The 14,872-nt window shown below is 37.5% G+C and overlaps 1 protein-coding gene across 9 annotated transcripts in view; it reads left to right on the top strand.

Moving 5' to 3' along the window:
- Nucleotides 1-14,872, top strand: part of PARG (poly(ADP-ribose) glycohydrolase) — a 134,748-nt gene that overhangs the window by 72,586 nt on the left and 47,290 nt on the right. For all 9 annotated transcript variants that reach the window (XR_012417729.1, XR_010577960.2, XM_065520735.2 and 6 more), the window contains 2 exons: nt 9,396-9,475; nt 13,731-13,791. Coding sequence is in view for 7 of the 9 variants with exons in the window: in XM_065520735.2 (XP_065376807.1) it covers nt 9,396-9,475; nt 13,731-13,791 (141 nt within the window). In the remaining 2 variants the exon portion in view is untranslated. The remainder of the gene's footprint in view (nt 1-9,395; nt 9,476-13,730; nt 13,792-14,872) is intronic.

Raw genomic sequence — 14,872 nt, 5'->3', positions numbered from 1 at the left:
TTTTCTTTCTTTCTTTCTTTCTTTTTTTGTTTGTTTGAGACAGAGTCTTGCTCGGTCACCTAGGCTAGAGTGCAGTGGCGAGATCTCGGCTCACTGCCTTCCAGGTTCAAGCGATTCTGACACCTCAGCCTCCCTAGTAACTGGGATTACAGGAATATGCCACCATACCCGGCTAATTTTTTGTAATTTTAGTAGACATGGGGTTTCACCATGTTGGCCAGGCTGGTCTCGAACTCCTGACCTCTGGTGATCCGCCCACCTCGGGCTCCCATTACAGATGTGAGCCACTGCACCGAGTCTGATTCTACCAGTTTTCCTAGTATACTTTTTCTGTTCCAGGATCCTACCCAGCATCCCAGTTACATTTAATTACCTTGTCTCCTCCAGCATGTTCCTTGTTTTTTCTCTTCTTTCATGATCTTGACAGTTTTGAAGAGTACTCATTCCGGTTATTTTGGAGAATATTCGCAATCTGGGTTTGGCTGATGTTTTTTCAGGATTGGAATGAGGTCATGCATTTTTGGCAGAATACCACAGAAATGATCCTGTGTCCTCAGTGCACCGTATCAATGGGATCATACTTCTTATTACTGGTGATCAGTTGGCTAAGGTAGTGTCTGCTGGCTTTTTCCACTGTAAAGTTACCATATATTTCCTTTTGTGATTAATATTTTCCAAGAGATAAAACACTGTGCAAATGTTATTTTGCTTCACATTTATCCCTACTAATTTTAGCATCCATTGGTGCATCTTGTCTGCAATGATTATTACCATAGTGTTTGCCTATTGTGAATTTTCTGCTTTCTTCCTCTACATTTGCTAATTGAAATTCCATTGTAAGGAAGAGCTATCCCTTTTCCCCCGTTTTTAAACTATCAGAATGGACTCATGGATATTTATTTCGTTGTGTGAGTTTAAATTGAATAGTATTATTTATTTTACTGCTTTAATTATTTTAGCTTTGGCTATTATGGCTCCTTCAGGTTGACTCCTATGTTCTTTTGATAAGCCCCATCCTTTTTTTGAGCGTTAACTTTCTGGAATCATACAATGTTCCGAGTTCATCTTATATTTTCCATGCCTCAATCCTGGAATCAACCATTTTCTCAAGGATTCCTGGTTTCTTTTATTGTACAATGGTATTTAGAGACCAGTATCTGGGTGATAGGTGTGCTCATTGCTGCTAGAGTGTCATTGTTTTTAATGCAACTTACTTTATATGGGCAGCATTTCTTACAACTCCACATGGCAGCAGAGAAATGAATTCACAATTCTCTCCAATATCAGAGTGTCAGCCCCAAAGGCCATATTTTTAGCCTTTTAAAATTGGAGAATGTTGTTACTCTCTTAAGATGAATTCTAGAATTCAGCTGGTTAGTTCCTAATATAAATTTTTAATTAAAAATTTTAAAAACTAGACATTTCAGTGCATTTATTCTGTGTTTGGCAGGTGAAAGTATAGCAGAGGACTTGAATATAAGCTGCTCTTAAACTGTCATAATTCTTGGGTTATATTTTTATGACCTTCAAACATTAAAATATTGATGATAATTTGTTATTATATATGATTATTCTCCACTATCAACACTAAGGAAGGGGCAGCAAAGAATGAAAAATAATGTTATCTAAGAAAATTTCTTTAAAATCCTAGTGTTAGCAAACAGTATAGTATTTTTATATATATATATATAATATGCTCCTTGGTTACATAAATATTAGTTGCAAGGAGCATGTTTTTAATCTATTTTTCAAGTTTGTACAGTAGCTAAGTTTTAGATACTGGTATTTAGTCAGTGTTTAGTTCAAATGTACATGAGCAACTGCAATATTCCCCACAGTATATTGAGTGCCTTGAGGTTACAGAGAAAGGAGAAGCCAGTTTCTGAGTTCTTACTGTTACATAGTATTATCTCATTTTCAAACCTCATGTCACAGATGCCCTTCTCTTTTCCACATGGCTTTTATTCCTCCTTCAATACTCAGTTCACGTATCAGTTTTTCTGGTGTCTCAGATTCTGCTAGGATAGGTTTGCTACTCTAGGTTCCTATGCTAACCTCTGTGTACCTCTGGAGAGGTGCACAGCACCATGACATTTTATTAAAGAAAGATATAATTTAATAAAGGAAACTTTCCTTAAGGAAGTAACTTTTCTTGCTGTTGTTGTTTTGAGACTGGATCTCATTATGTTGCCCAGGCTGATCTCAAATTCCTGGGCTCAAGAGATCCTCCCACCTCATTCTTCAAAGTAACTAGGACTACAGGTGCATGTCACCATGCCCAGTGCAACTTTTGAATTAAGTACAAAAGGGTGAATAAGAGTTTTGCCAAGGAGAAGGAGAGATGGTTGCATTCTAGGCAGGGGGAAGAGTACGTGCAAAGGCACTGTCGCAAGAAGGACCTGACATGCCCAGAGACTGAGAGAAGACAGTGTGGTTGCAGCACAGAGAGTGAGAAGGAACATGGAAATGGGAGAAGCTGCAGAAGTAGGTGGAGGCTAGACCATGCTGTGTCTCACTAGGCCATCTGAAAACAATGAGAAGTCATTGGAGGATTAGATATGGGGGTAGAGGGAGACTAGCACACGTGTTCAATTTTACATTTTCAAAAGTTTATTTTGGCTGTAATGTGGGAATCAAGCAGAGAGGGGCCAGAGTAACTGAGTTTACCCAATTGGAGAGGCTATTGCAATGCACCAGGATAGAGGGTGGTAGCTGGGATAGTGTAGGGGAGGGGACAGAGGTGTGGAGACATTTGAAGGGGTAGCCAGAGTGATGGTGATAGACAGGGTTGGTTTATGGGTGGAGAGAGGCATCCAGGGTACTTCTTAGGTTTGTACAACCAGATGTGCACCCTTACTGTCTCCTACTTTTCCTACTGTACCACCTAGACTACTTCATAATTGCTTATTTAATCATTTCAGTGGGGCAGAGATCTTAACTGTCCTCTTCTTTGTTATTTTCACAAAATCTCATGCATTGTGGGCCTTCAATAAATGCTTGTTGAATGAATGAAAATAAATTTTACAGATGAGATATTTGAGAATTAAGTGACTTGTTTTGAGTAACAGAGCTGGTTAGTGGCAGAGTGCTAAGACTATAATTTAGACGCTTTGTTCTCAGTCTGTTGTCTTTTACTTTTCAGACTATATCTTAGTCTTAGGAATTACGAGATGTTTTATTTTTAAGCCACATATAATCAAACATAGCTTCTACCTCTGATTTTGTTAGTAATTGGGGTAGAATTGAGAGAAAACACAGAGCATTGGAATCTGCAATTGCAAGTATATAAAGAACCTGTTTCAGAGGCATGAGCCACCATGCCCAGCCCAGGTATTACTTTTATGTGCAGAAGAAAAAAGAGTTAGGGGAAGAACAAGTCAGTTGTCAGAAATCAAGCTGAACACAAAGTTAAAAAGAGTGGACAATCTTTGTAATTTGATTTTGAGGGTGGAATTTCATGGATTTTTTGAGGCTTTTCCAAAAAAGCTAGTGTGGATAGCTTCTTTCCAATTACACCTCCATAGACACATTGTCATTGTGTCTACTTCACCCTGTTTTACTTACTTAGCATATAGCATTTTATTTCTTATGGAAGAAATAGAATCCACAGAGTCCTGTGGGGAGGCCACAATGCTGACAGGTGTCTTTTCTCAACAGTAAAGACCCACCGGTGCTTGATGGCTGACAAGCAGAGGTCAAGATGTCTTGGGAAGGCTTGGCTTTGGTGACTTCCAATTTCCTGTCACCAATTACCAGAATTTACATATATATATAATGTACGTCTCATATATATAAAATATATATATATGAGACGGAGTCTTGCTCTGTCGCCCAGGCTGGAGTGCAGTGGTGCGATCTCGGCTCACTGCAAGCTCCGCCTCCCGGGTTTACACCATTCTCCTGCCTCAGCCCCCTGAGTAGCTGGGACTACGGGTGCCCGCCACCACACCCGGCTAATTTTTTGTATTTTTAGTAGAGACGGGATTTCACCATGTTAGCCAGGATGGCCTCAATCTCCTGACCTTGTGATCAGCCCGCCTTGGCCTCCCAAAGTGCTGGGATTACAGGCATGAACCACTGCACTGGGCCAATTTTAATATATATTTTAATTTTAAAAGACCTTTGCTTTTCAGCCAAACTTCTGAGTGGGGAAGTCTGGGGCTTCTTGGCGATGGCAGATTTATCTTTTTCATTGTACATGGTCATTTATCCTGAAGACTGAGCTAGTTAGCGCTGAAAGCATGTTGGGATGGATGAGAATCAAGGTTGGGCCATTTTTTTAAATGAAGGGAATATTAATTAGAACAATGCAACTACTTTATGTAAATGAATGTTGATTTTTTTTTGCCTGGGCACTATGTAATGCCTTATTTTAGCTCAAGTACCTTAGCTTACTCTGCATTATCTGAAATTCATTTACTTGTCACATTAACCATATGAATTAGATATTGATTAGGAATTGTTGTTACTCTCTTTTTTAAAATGAGATGGAAGTTTAGAGAGGGAGGTCACTTCACCAGGTTAACACAGTAACTAGTAGACTTGGGATTCAAACGCAGGATATAGTCTCCTTTGAGAATCTGTGTCCCTTAACCATTCTGCTACACAGTCTCCCTTTGAATGAACTGAATTAATCTTACCTCATGGCTAGTCAAAAATTAGAACTATTGGCCGGGCGCGGTAGCTCAAGCCTGTAATCCCAGCACTTTGGGAGGCCGAGAAGGGCGGATCATGAGGTCAGGAGATCGAGACCATCCTGGCTAACGCGGTGAAACCCCGTCTCTACTAAAAAATACAAAAAACTAGCCGGGCGAGGTGGCGGGCGCTTGTAGTCCCAGCTACTCGGGAGGCTGAGGCAGGAGAATGGCGTGAACCTGGGAGACGGAGCTTGCAGTGAGCTGAGATCCGGCCACTGCACTCCAGCCTGGGCGACAGAGTGAGACTCCATCTCAAAAAAAAAAAAAAATTAGACCTATTTTTAGAAATAACTATTGATCTATTAAATGAATTAAAGCCATTTGTAAGTCCAGAGTGACCGTGACGAATTTAAGCTTGCAGCAGATAGCATTCTCACCAAATAAGACTTTAAGTAGTTCCATTGAAGATTTGAAGTCAGGCATATTCTTGTCTTCCTAGGTGATGGATGTTCTTTTGGATACCAGAACACGGAAAATGAATTAAGGCAGGTAACCCAGTGTTAGTCTCCACAATGTTATAGAGAATCCTAAGCAGCCAGAATATCTGCACTTGCCTTTCACTGTGAGATGGTATGTGTTTTAATGAGCCTAAGCTAGCAAATAATAGGAACAACGATTGTACATCACCATTGATGCTGTCTTTTCATGTCTTGCTTTGATTCTGTCTATGGAATTTTCTAGGTAGGGAAACCTCTCTACAATAAGGTTCAGGGAGAATAAATGAATTGTTAGCACAACTGGAACTTGATCACTGTCTTCTACTCAAACTCAGTGTTCTTTTATTATATCTCAATGCTTGTCGTGAGCAAAATGCTCTGAGTGCTCCAGAAATGCCAAACAACCGAAAGTCCCCCCACTTTCATGTAGCTTTTGAAAGATCCAGTACTTAATCTGATGAACCATTTGTTAAGCTGATTATGTAGCATTTTATTGTGTTATTTCCTTTTATGCATAGTTTCTACTTACGATTATAGTTTCTAGCTGTGGGGAGTTGTGTGTGTGAGAGTGTATTTAATCTCAAAAGAGGTATGGCTAGCTAGTTGAATAAGAAAAATGGTAAGAGTATGTGTTGGGAGGCTGACGTCAATAAATTGAATAAGTCTTCCCTTTTTTATTTATTGCTATGTTCTTTCAGCCTGCTTAGTTATATTAAATACCCCTGACCTTTTTCCCTGCTTGCCTTTCAGGTCCTAAACATTCATATAAAGGCTTCCAATGTGATTAGCATTGATGCTTCTGGGTTTGCATGGAAACTAGATGGTCAGAGATAAATTGTGGGTCTCAGCAGTGGTCAGCCCAGGAGGTTTTTACATCTGCCTCTTCCCTGGATTGAAAATGCTTCTGGGGCCATATGGCAGAGTGCCTCACAGAAGAGCCAGGAATGACTTTCTGGCTGGGTTCCGGATTATCACTTGCTCGTATTTTAAAATGGAGGTTGTAGTGCTTTGGGCTTGATTTACTGTATACTAATGGGATTATTACTTAACTTGAAATGGCATAGTGGGTTGTGGCAGGGGTGAGGATGGATATACCTAGAATAAAATTCCAGTAATGTTATCAGTATTCCATTCAGGGAAAGATTTTATTCAACTGTGTTTCTCCTTAATAAGTATGCAAAGAAGAACACCAGCTAATAAGTATCTGACCTTTGACTGACTTCTGTCTTTGAAAATACAAACAGTTTTGTTTAGAACAAAGTAAGGTTTCCTGACTGGCTTTTTCTGTTTGATTTCTTTAATAATCTATCATTATCTTTCAATTAAATGCCCAAATGTCTTCCCTACATGCGGAGGAGTTATTGTGGCCTGGTTTGTGTGCACACTGCTGACCTAAAATGTGCCTTCAAATATACATACCCAGGACTTGAAAAATCTAAACTAAAAAAGAAAGGTGTTGGGAAGTTTAAATTAAAAAGGGGGAGTGGGGGCGGGGAATGATGCTTAATGATTATGAGAAGATCTCACTTTCTCTGAGCCCGTTTGTGTGTGTCTTTCTCTCTGTGTGTCTGTCTCTCGTGCCCTCTGTCTCTAACCCCATTTCTATCAGCCTTTCTCTTCTCTCTGTCTTCCCTGTCCCATCTTTCTTCTCACCCTTCACCCCTTTCTTGGGCTCCAGCCTCAGTCCTTTTGTTTTCCTCCTCACCCCCAAAAGCTGTCTCTCAGATTGTTTATCACTCCTGGGATGACTTTCATTCATGCTGTTTGCCTGTCTATTTATGTTATTTTTACTTGCTTCCCTATCAGGATAATTCATTTTATTTGAGTGGCTGTGCATACAACTTTAAGATTTCACAACAGTCAAGTCTGAGAATTGTCACAAGAATTTTAAACCTACTTCATCTCCTCTGACTTATCTCCACTTCTTACCCCTGCAGCCATCACCACACTTCCCGCACTTCCCCCTGCTCTATCAGGAAGATGGTAAAGCATATTTGGTTACACAGTGATTTGAAGTTAGGACTGAAGCAGTGAATAAACAGAGTACATTGAGATTCTGCTTGATTTGTACCTTTAAGATTTGGACCTGCAAAATAAACCATGGTGTTCATTTGTAGTGATTGATAATAACAGCCATAAAATCTTCCAGGAAAGTCTGTCTTGCCAGGATAATAAATCTGCAGTCTCACGAGGCTCCTAAAGTTAATAATTTGTCATCATGGTTGTGAAGTATGTGACCTTTTATGTGATTTTATACACAGATGACCACATATGGAAGCTAGGGACACTTTTTCTATGTTTTGGAGAATTATTTCTTAAGAGCAACAGCCATTTTCCCCTCACTATGCAATAGTTCTATTGAAGTACTTTTTATCCTTTAATTGAATTGTATAGTACATCAGTTCATCTCTAGGAAAAGGTGGTGGCTACTTTTACATTCATACTGCTTTCCTGTACTACATAGTGAGCCTAGAAAGAGATTTTGCAGTGGAGCCTAAGGTATTCATTTAGTAAATCGTATTTATTGATACAGGATGTTTAATTAAACTGCCATGTGGCTTCTTCATTTTGACTTAAATAAACTCTGTTCTAGAGGAAGCCGCTGAAACCTGCACCCTCAAAGAGCCTTTCTTTCAGCTGGATTATAAGAGTATGTGTATTAAATATTTTAGAAAGATACGTTTTTTTAAATAAGTAAAAATTATCACACAGGCTGTCTTAAACTATTTTTAAAGAGAGATCTGATTTTAGATTTGGTTAAAATACTAGCCTACATTAGTATTCTTTTTAGGAAGTAAATATTCATATAAATTGTTTTTCCAGAAATTGGCCCTGGATACAGATTTCAGATCATTGAAAACGGAACCATTTGAAATCTGCATTTCCTTTCCTTTTCCTAATTTATTTCAGTTGCTCAATAGGATTTTCTCGTGGAATTAACTTTTCCCTCTCAGCGTAGTTACGTAAGCTTGCTCTTGTAATCAAGAAAAACAATGACCCATTTCAGCACTTATTAACGTGGACTTTACTTGAAGGGTTTCTGGTTTTAAAGTCAGAGCACATGACTAGAGGCAGATGAAGAGTACCTCATCATTTATAGCCACTGAATCTCTATAATTTGTAAATGCCTTTGGAAAGCTAGATCTGATGCTCAAAAGCATGCTTTTGTGTTAGAAATCTTTTAGTGAATACTTACTCAGGTCATAATGCTTTTAAAGCCCTGCTTTTCTTTCCTCAGAATAAATTGAATTATATGTTACCAATAACAATGCCATGTCATTTCAAAGAAAACTGAATTAAGTAATCCAAGTCTGGGTTGCTGAAAACTAGATGACACAGGGTAGGCACTGTTTTGGTTACCATGCAAAGGATCTCTATTAGTCAGCTTGGGCTGCTATAATAAAATACCATAGAACTGAGTGGCTTAAACAACAGAAATTTATTTTCTCATGGTTCTGGAGGCTAGAAGCTGCAGATCAAGGTGCTGCTGCTTCAGTTCCTGATGAGGGCTTTCTTCCTGGCTTATAGGTTGGCTGGCATCTTGTCCTCACATGGCAGAGGGAGAGTACTCTCCTTCTCTTCTTAAAATGACACCAGTTCTATCAGATTAGAGTCCCACCCCTATGACCTCATTTAACCGTTACTACCCCCTCACAGGCCCTATCTCCAAATTTAGCTACATTAGGGATTAAGGATTCGACATATAAATTTTGAGAGGGCACAGACATTCAGTGCATAAAAGAATGTAGTTGTTTAATTAACAAGGATTATTGAGCCCTGATACCTTGTTATACCTGCCTGTGTCCCTTCCCCCATTCCCCTCCACTCTCCTTTCCTCACAAACACTCAGATAAGGATTTTTTTCAGCTACTGTTCTTGTTATTTATCAAACTACCTAGTTAACATTATGAATTGTAAATGTTATTAGCCTTTGAGAAAGTAGCTGTGCACTGACTGACCCTAATTGACTGGGATGGCTAGATGGTGCCTTCTTCATGGTGGAAGGTAGGTTGGAGAAATGTGGTTGGTAGCAAATGCCATCTGATTTGAACAGCTTTGAGGAAGCCTGGTTCTAGTTGGTTTCAGTTCTCTCCAGATGCTATTTGAATCTAAACCAGTTTTCCAGTTCTTGTCATTACAGAATTGTCTTCTGGAAGAATTATTTCTTTTTATTACTTGGTAGCAATATGGATGTAGTTCTGTGAATCATTAAGGCATTTTAACTTATCTTCCACTCTCTTTTATTTTTTATCTCTTTTAGGTTGTTTGAGGGACGTTCATCAAGGAAACCAGAGAAACTTAAAACGCTCTTCTGCTACTTTAGAAGAGTCACAGAGAAAAGTAAATTCCTTTCATTCTTACTGTAATTTTTCTTGCTGATGGGAACAGTTCAAGTCAAGTGACATGTGAGGAACATTTTGTGTTTAACATAAACCTTCTTGTCCCAACCACATTGAAACAGTAGTAATGATTCAACATTATAACCTAGATTTTATGCTTATGTTGTATATGAGCATAAATGTGTGCTGTAAATGTAGGGGGGCGGGGTTTACATACTCTGAAATCAGACCCATATTCTCTGAAATCTGTAATATATGTCAAAAGATTTTCATGAATAAAAACCAGAGAAAGTATATTGACCAGGAAATAAATTTTGGATGCTCTTTATTTAAAGAAGTATTCACTAGTTTATTTGCATAAGTCAACTAACGCATTGCTTTTCTAACCATTCCTCTCTTTTGTGCCCCCCTAAGCCTTTTGTGGAGTTCTTATAAAACTGTTTTGTACTGAGTTTTGTATCTCCATCTTCCTCTATTGAACCTTAACATTCTTGCTTCCCCAGAACCTGATAGCAGCTGAGACAGTATTAGTAAATGTCCAACAAATACTAGTAATGACCAGTGATAATAGATTAGTATTGCCACTCTTATCTCAGAAGCTGAATGACCATAGTCAAGTTTCTTGACACCTCTAAGCTTCAGTTTTATCATCTATGAAATAATATAATAATGGCCATTACCTTATAGGGTAGTTATAGATATGAAACAAGAAGATACATGCTTAATAAATGTAAGCTATTATCAATGGGTAGCCTTTCTTACAAGTGGATGTAAACCAGAACACCTCAAAAGTTTCTTTGTGCTAAGTAGGTGAGGTCAATCTGGTCAAGTGAAATGGCTTTTTTTCAGTTCTGGGTTGTAGGATTGTCTTAAAACATGTCTTTGAATCATTTTAAGGTCATTTTTCTCATATCCTTCTTTTACTCTTGCATTCAGTGTACTTGGCATTTTCCCCCTTGAATGTGTTGCTATTGGACATTGTTAAATTTTTAGAATGAAATCAATTATCAGGATTTTGATATTTAAGGGAAAATTATATGCTACTTTGATATGGGATTATTTATCTCATAGCTTATTGAATTTCAGGTTTGTGCCCTGTACTGAATGAAATATTAAAATGCAGAATTATTTGGACCTATGAGATACAAAATCAAATTAGAATTTGTAATGATTTGTTAAAAAGATGACTATTTAAGGCCAGACGTGATGGCTCATGCCTGTAATCCCAGCACTTTGGGAGGCTGAGGTGGGTGGATCATGAGCTCAGGAGTACCAGCCTGGCTAACATGGTGAAACCCCGTCTCTACTGAAAATACAAAAAAATCAGCCGGGTGTGGTGGCCGGTGCCTGTAGTCCAAACTACTTGGGAGACTGAGGCAGGAGAATGGCGTGAACCCGGGAGGCGGAGCTTGCAGTGAGCCAAGATCACGCCACTGCACTCCAGCCTGGGCTACAGAGCAAGACTCCATCTCAAAAAAAAAAAAAAAAAAAAATACAAAAATTAACCGGGCACGGTGGTGGGAGCCTGTAATCCCAGCTACTCGGGAGGTTGAGGCACAAGAATCACTTGAACCCTGGAGATGGAGGTTGCAGTGAGCTGAGATTGTGCCCCTGCACTTTAGCCTGGGCGACAGAGCAAGACTCTGTCTCAAAAAAAAAAAAAGATGACTACTTTTTTTTGGCTATTTTAGGCCTAATTCGAATTATTACTATTGGTTTTGTTTTGTTTTGTTTTCACAGTACTTTGAGTTGCTGTTTTAAGAAGAATTATTATAACTAAGTAGTACAGAGTTTACTTTTTTGTCCTGGGAGTCAGATCATATATGTCTTCTCTAAAAACCAACTTGGCTTTCTAAATTTTAGGATTTCAGATACTTTGAGGAAAAAGCTAAAAGTCTGTTTTTTCAACTAGAAATGTATATGCCATTATAAGTATTGGGAATTTGAAGAAATAAATTATAACTAGACATTTTATTTCCTGACTTTTTCACTACACATGGTAATTAAGCTCTTTGTAGAAATGCAGTACAACATTGCTCTTGGTCTTCAGTATGTAAAGCTAACGGTTTAAGGAGGAAATACTAAAGAGAATAAAAGAGGTTGCAATATAATGAGTCGTGTAGAAGTTCTGGAGCCTACTCAGTGGACTTCAGAAACTTATTTAAGATACCATATTTCATCGAATCTAAGATGTCATAGATTATTTTTAAAAAGTGCTATTACATTATATACCTCTAAGAAGGAAAAAACCACTCCGGACAGGGAGTTTAGTAGGAGACCTGACCCACGAGGCTGGTACACCTAAGAATAAATGAGAAATTAATTTATCATCCAGAAAAGGGACCATAAAGAAACATGCAAGTCTCAACCTTGACTCTAAATAGAGAAAGGGAAAAAAAAACATTTCTCTGAGAATTTGAACCACAAGCCCTAAGCTTTGGGTGTGCAGCCTCACCACCAGTGTGGTCCACAAAGGCCTGCCACAAAGGATTAATTCGGATGATATCAGGCTAATAGTGCTCCCAGATGACAGCAGAAGCAGATGCACATATTCTCTGGGAAAATTCACCTCTAGACCTATGGTAAGATACCTCCTAAAAGATGTATTCCAGTTTTGGAAACGTAATATGTGAAAAAACATGCCTTTTAGAATTGATAAAAATAGAATTCCATCAGGACCAACTTTTCAGTGTTGTTAAACATGTATATTTTATATTTGATGAAGATCTTGAGACTGAAATATTTTAAAGAGCATTCCAAATTAAATTATTTTCTGTATAGTTTTAGATAAAGTATCTTAAAGATCAGGTTTTTGAAAATTTACGACCTGTAGGTAGTATATATTGTGACTTTATTATGGGAAGTATTTGATTAACCAAAGTATCCTATTCTGAGATGAAAGTTGCCTTGTTATGAAAGAAAGCTAACAGACGTGCTCTCAGGGCATTTTTGTTAATCTAAGAAACCATGTTCTTCTGCCTTTTCTTGCTTTGCCAGCAGTGTTTATGAATTTCTCTTAGCATCTCCTGGTACATATGAAGGACATTTGACGTTCTTACTTCTCTGCTAAGTTGCCGAATGACAAGAGAGATGTTTTCTATTATATTCATGGAATTGCTTCTCTAGTGTTTGAGTTGTTTGACCACTTACTTGTGAATTTTAAATATGTTACCCATTTATCCTAAGATTAGATATCTAAAGAATGTAAGACCCATGTTAAGAAAAAATTTTGTTTCCTACTGCAACTGCTCCATATGGTTTTTGAGTGGTTCCTGCTTTTGACTGAGAACAAGGAAATGTGGAATTGTGCGTAGGAATGGAATGATGGCGAGGCTTTCACTGGGCTAGACACCGCCATCACTAATAGTTCCTGACATCTCTCTCTTTCCTTAAGAGCTTTTTTTCTATTCAAGAAAACAGAAATGGCATGGCCTTTTTAGTTTGTTCTTTGATTTGAATCAGACAAATTACTTCTGGCCAGCTGATTTATTTGTTTCTTTTGCTACTAGCTTTTTTAAAAAAAGTAAATCTGACTAGAAAAGGACCTCATCCTCTAAAATTATTGACTGCATTAATAGTATTTCATCTTGATCCTCCCAAATTTATTGCTTCTTGAAAAATATGTCATCTTTGTTCTGTAAACTCTTAGAGCCAGTAATTTCTCCTCTGGCTAAGACTGCGACTAACAAGTAGAGTGATTGCCCACTGTCTAAGCCTGGGACTTAGCTGTACTAACTCCAGAGGATGTGCAAATTATTTCCTTTTTAAATCTGTGGCATTTCACTTTGCCATAAAGTATATAAATGTGTATTTATTCACCAGTCTTTGAATGTAGGGTTAAGTCCTTTGTTTATAAAGGAGTCTACAAATTTGAATTCAATTTTGTCTTTATTGTGTAAGCTGTACCAGTTATACATCCTTTTTTTCAGTGCTTTAAAAAAAAAAAAAAAAAAGTGTATTCAACTTCAAAAACTTTACCAGAAAGTACCAACACTCAAATCCTACTGTTGTGCTGTTGTTTGTATAGTTTTGTTTAGTGAAGTCTTATTATTTTATAGCAGTTTCCCTGTAAGGTTAATATTATTTTCAATCGATATTCTGTTATTTTCCAATACTAGACTTTGTATTTCCTGATTAGTTTTATAGCCAATGTTGGACCTGTTCTTTTACTGAGTGTGTGTGTGTGTGTGTATGTGTATAATCTTTTCAAAATTGAAACTTATTTTGGATATGTTTTTCTTTTATTGCTTCTGTAGAACCTACTGGGTTGGTGACATTTACAAGACAGAGTCTTGAAGATTTTCCAGAATGGGAAAGGTAACAATAATAATAAAAATAATCCTGGACCCCTAGAATTAGAAGGACTCTTTCACCATGAGAGGATTCTATTTTATAGCACCTGGAAAGATGGTTTTCCAACCTCTAATTATCCTAGTGCCAGGGAATTTCTTCTCATAAATGATCCAATAATAGCTCTCATTTTTGAAAAGGTCATGCCTTTTTAATCAAAGTCTATAACCCTTTGATTTCTACCATTTTGTCTTGGTTTTGTTTTCTGAAAGAAAGTCCTGTTTAGAATTGAGGAGTGTTGTATGTGAAGACACTAATAAAAGGAACACCAATATTTAAATGTTTCTCCTTACCCTTTTTTTGGTAAGTATTTGAACTTTATGGCTTTTCTTTCTGGAGGACAAGATTGAGAAAAGTCTTTTTATTATTTACATTTTAGTAAACAGTAACTGTTTAGAGTTTGTCTGAGTGGCAAGAATTTTGAAGTTTGGCTGCCCTTGTGTACTACTGGTAGATTTTGTGGAAGTTTGTATTTTCTGTTTGTTTCTTATTTATCAGAAAATATTGAGGAGATAGCAGCCAATCTGAGCTAATTCAGATTTGTAAGGTCCTTAGTGTCCTGAAATAGTTACAATACACTTAAAGAAGGGTCCTGAAATAGTTAACTATTTCTTAATCTAAAGCAAGTCCCCTAATACACTTAAAGAAGTGTGGATTAACTTTTTAAATATGTTTGAGGACATGATGAAGCGTATTAAACATATTTAACCAATGCCTCTCGTTTTCACTTTCTAATAATTTTCTAATAATTTTATGATAGTGTGTAATTGTTTTGTTTGAAATTAGTGATGAATGGAAATCACTTTTAAAAAGTTAACTTGAGAAGTCATATCTGCTTAGGTGGCTTTCCTGCGTTGTTTTCATCCATCAAGTGAAAGTGAAGATAAAGATAAAGTGAAGTGAAAGATAAAGAAATTGACTTCAGAAGACTTGTGTGCATGGTTTAGATGATTATTAATAGAGGGAAGTAGATAAAAGGTTAAGCAACCTGAAGAGAGGGAAAAAAATGAGCCTGAAAAAGATAAGAACATGTACAGCATTTTGGCAT

This window comes from Macaca fascicularis, chromosome 9, assembly GCF_037993035.2.
Source record: "Macaca fascicularis isolate 582-1 chromosome 9, T2T-MFA8v1.1".
NCBI classification, from domain to species: domain Eukaryota; kingdom Metazoa; phylum Chordata; class Mammalia; order Primates; family Cercopithecidae; genus Macaca; species Macaca fascicularis.
The sequence above is the reverse complement of the archived record's forward strand: the minus strand, read 5'-3'. Positions and strand labels throughout refer to the sequence as shown.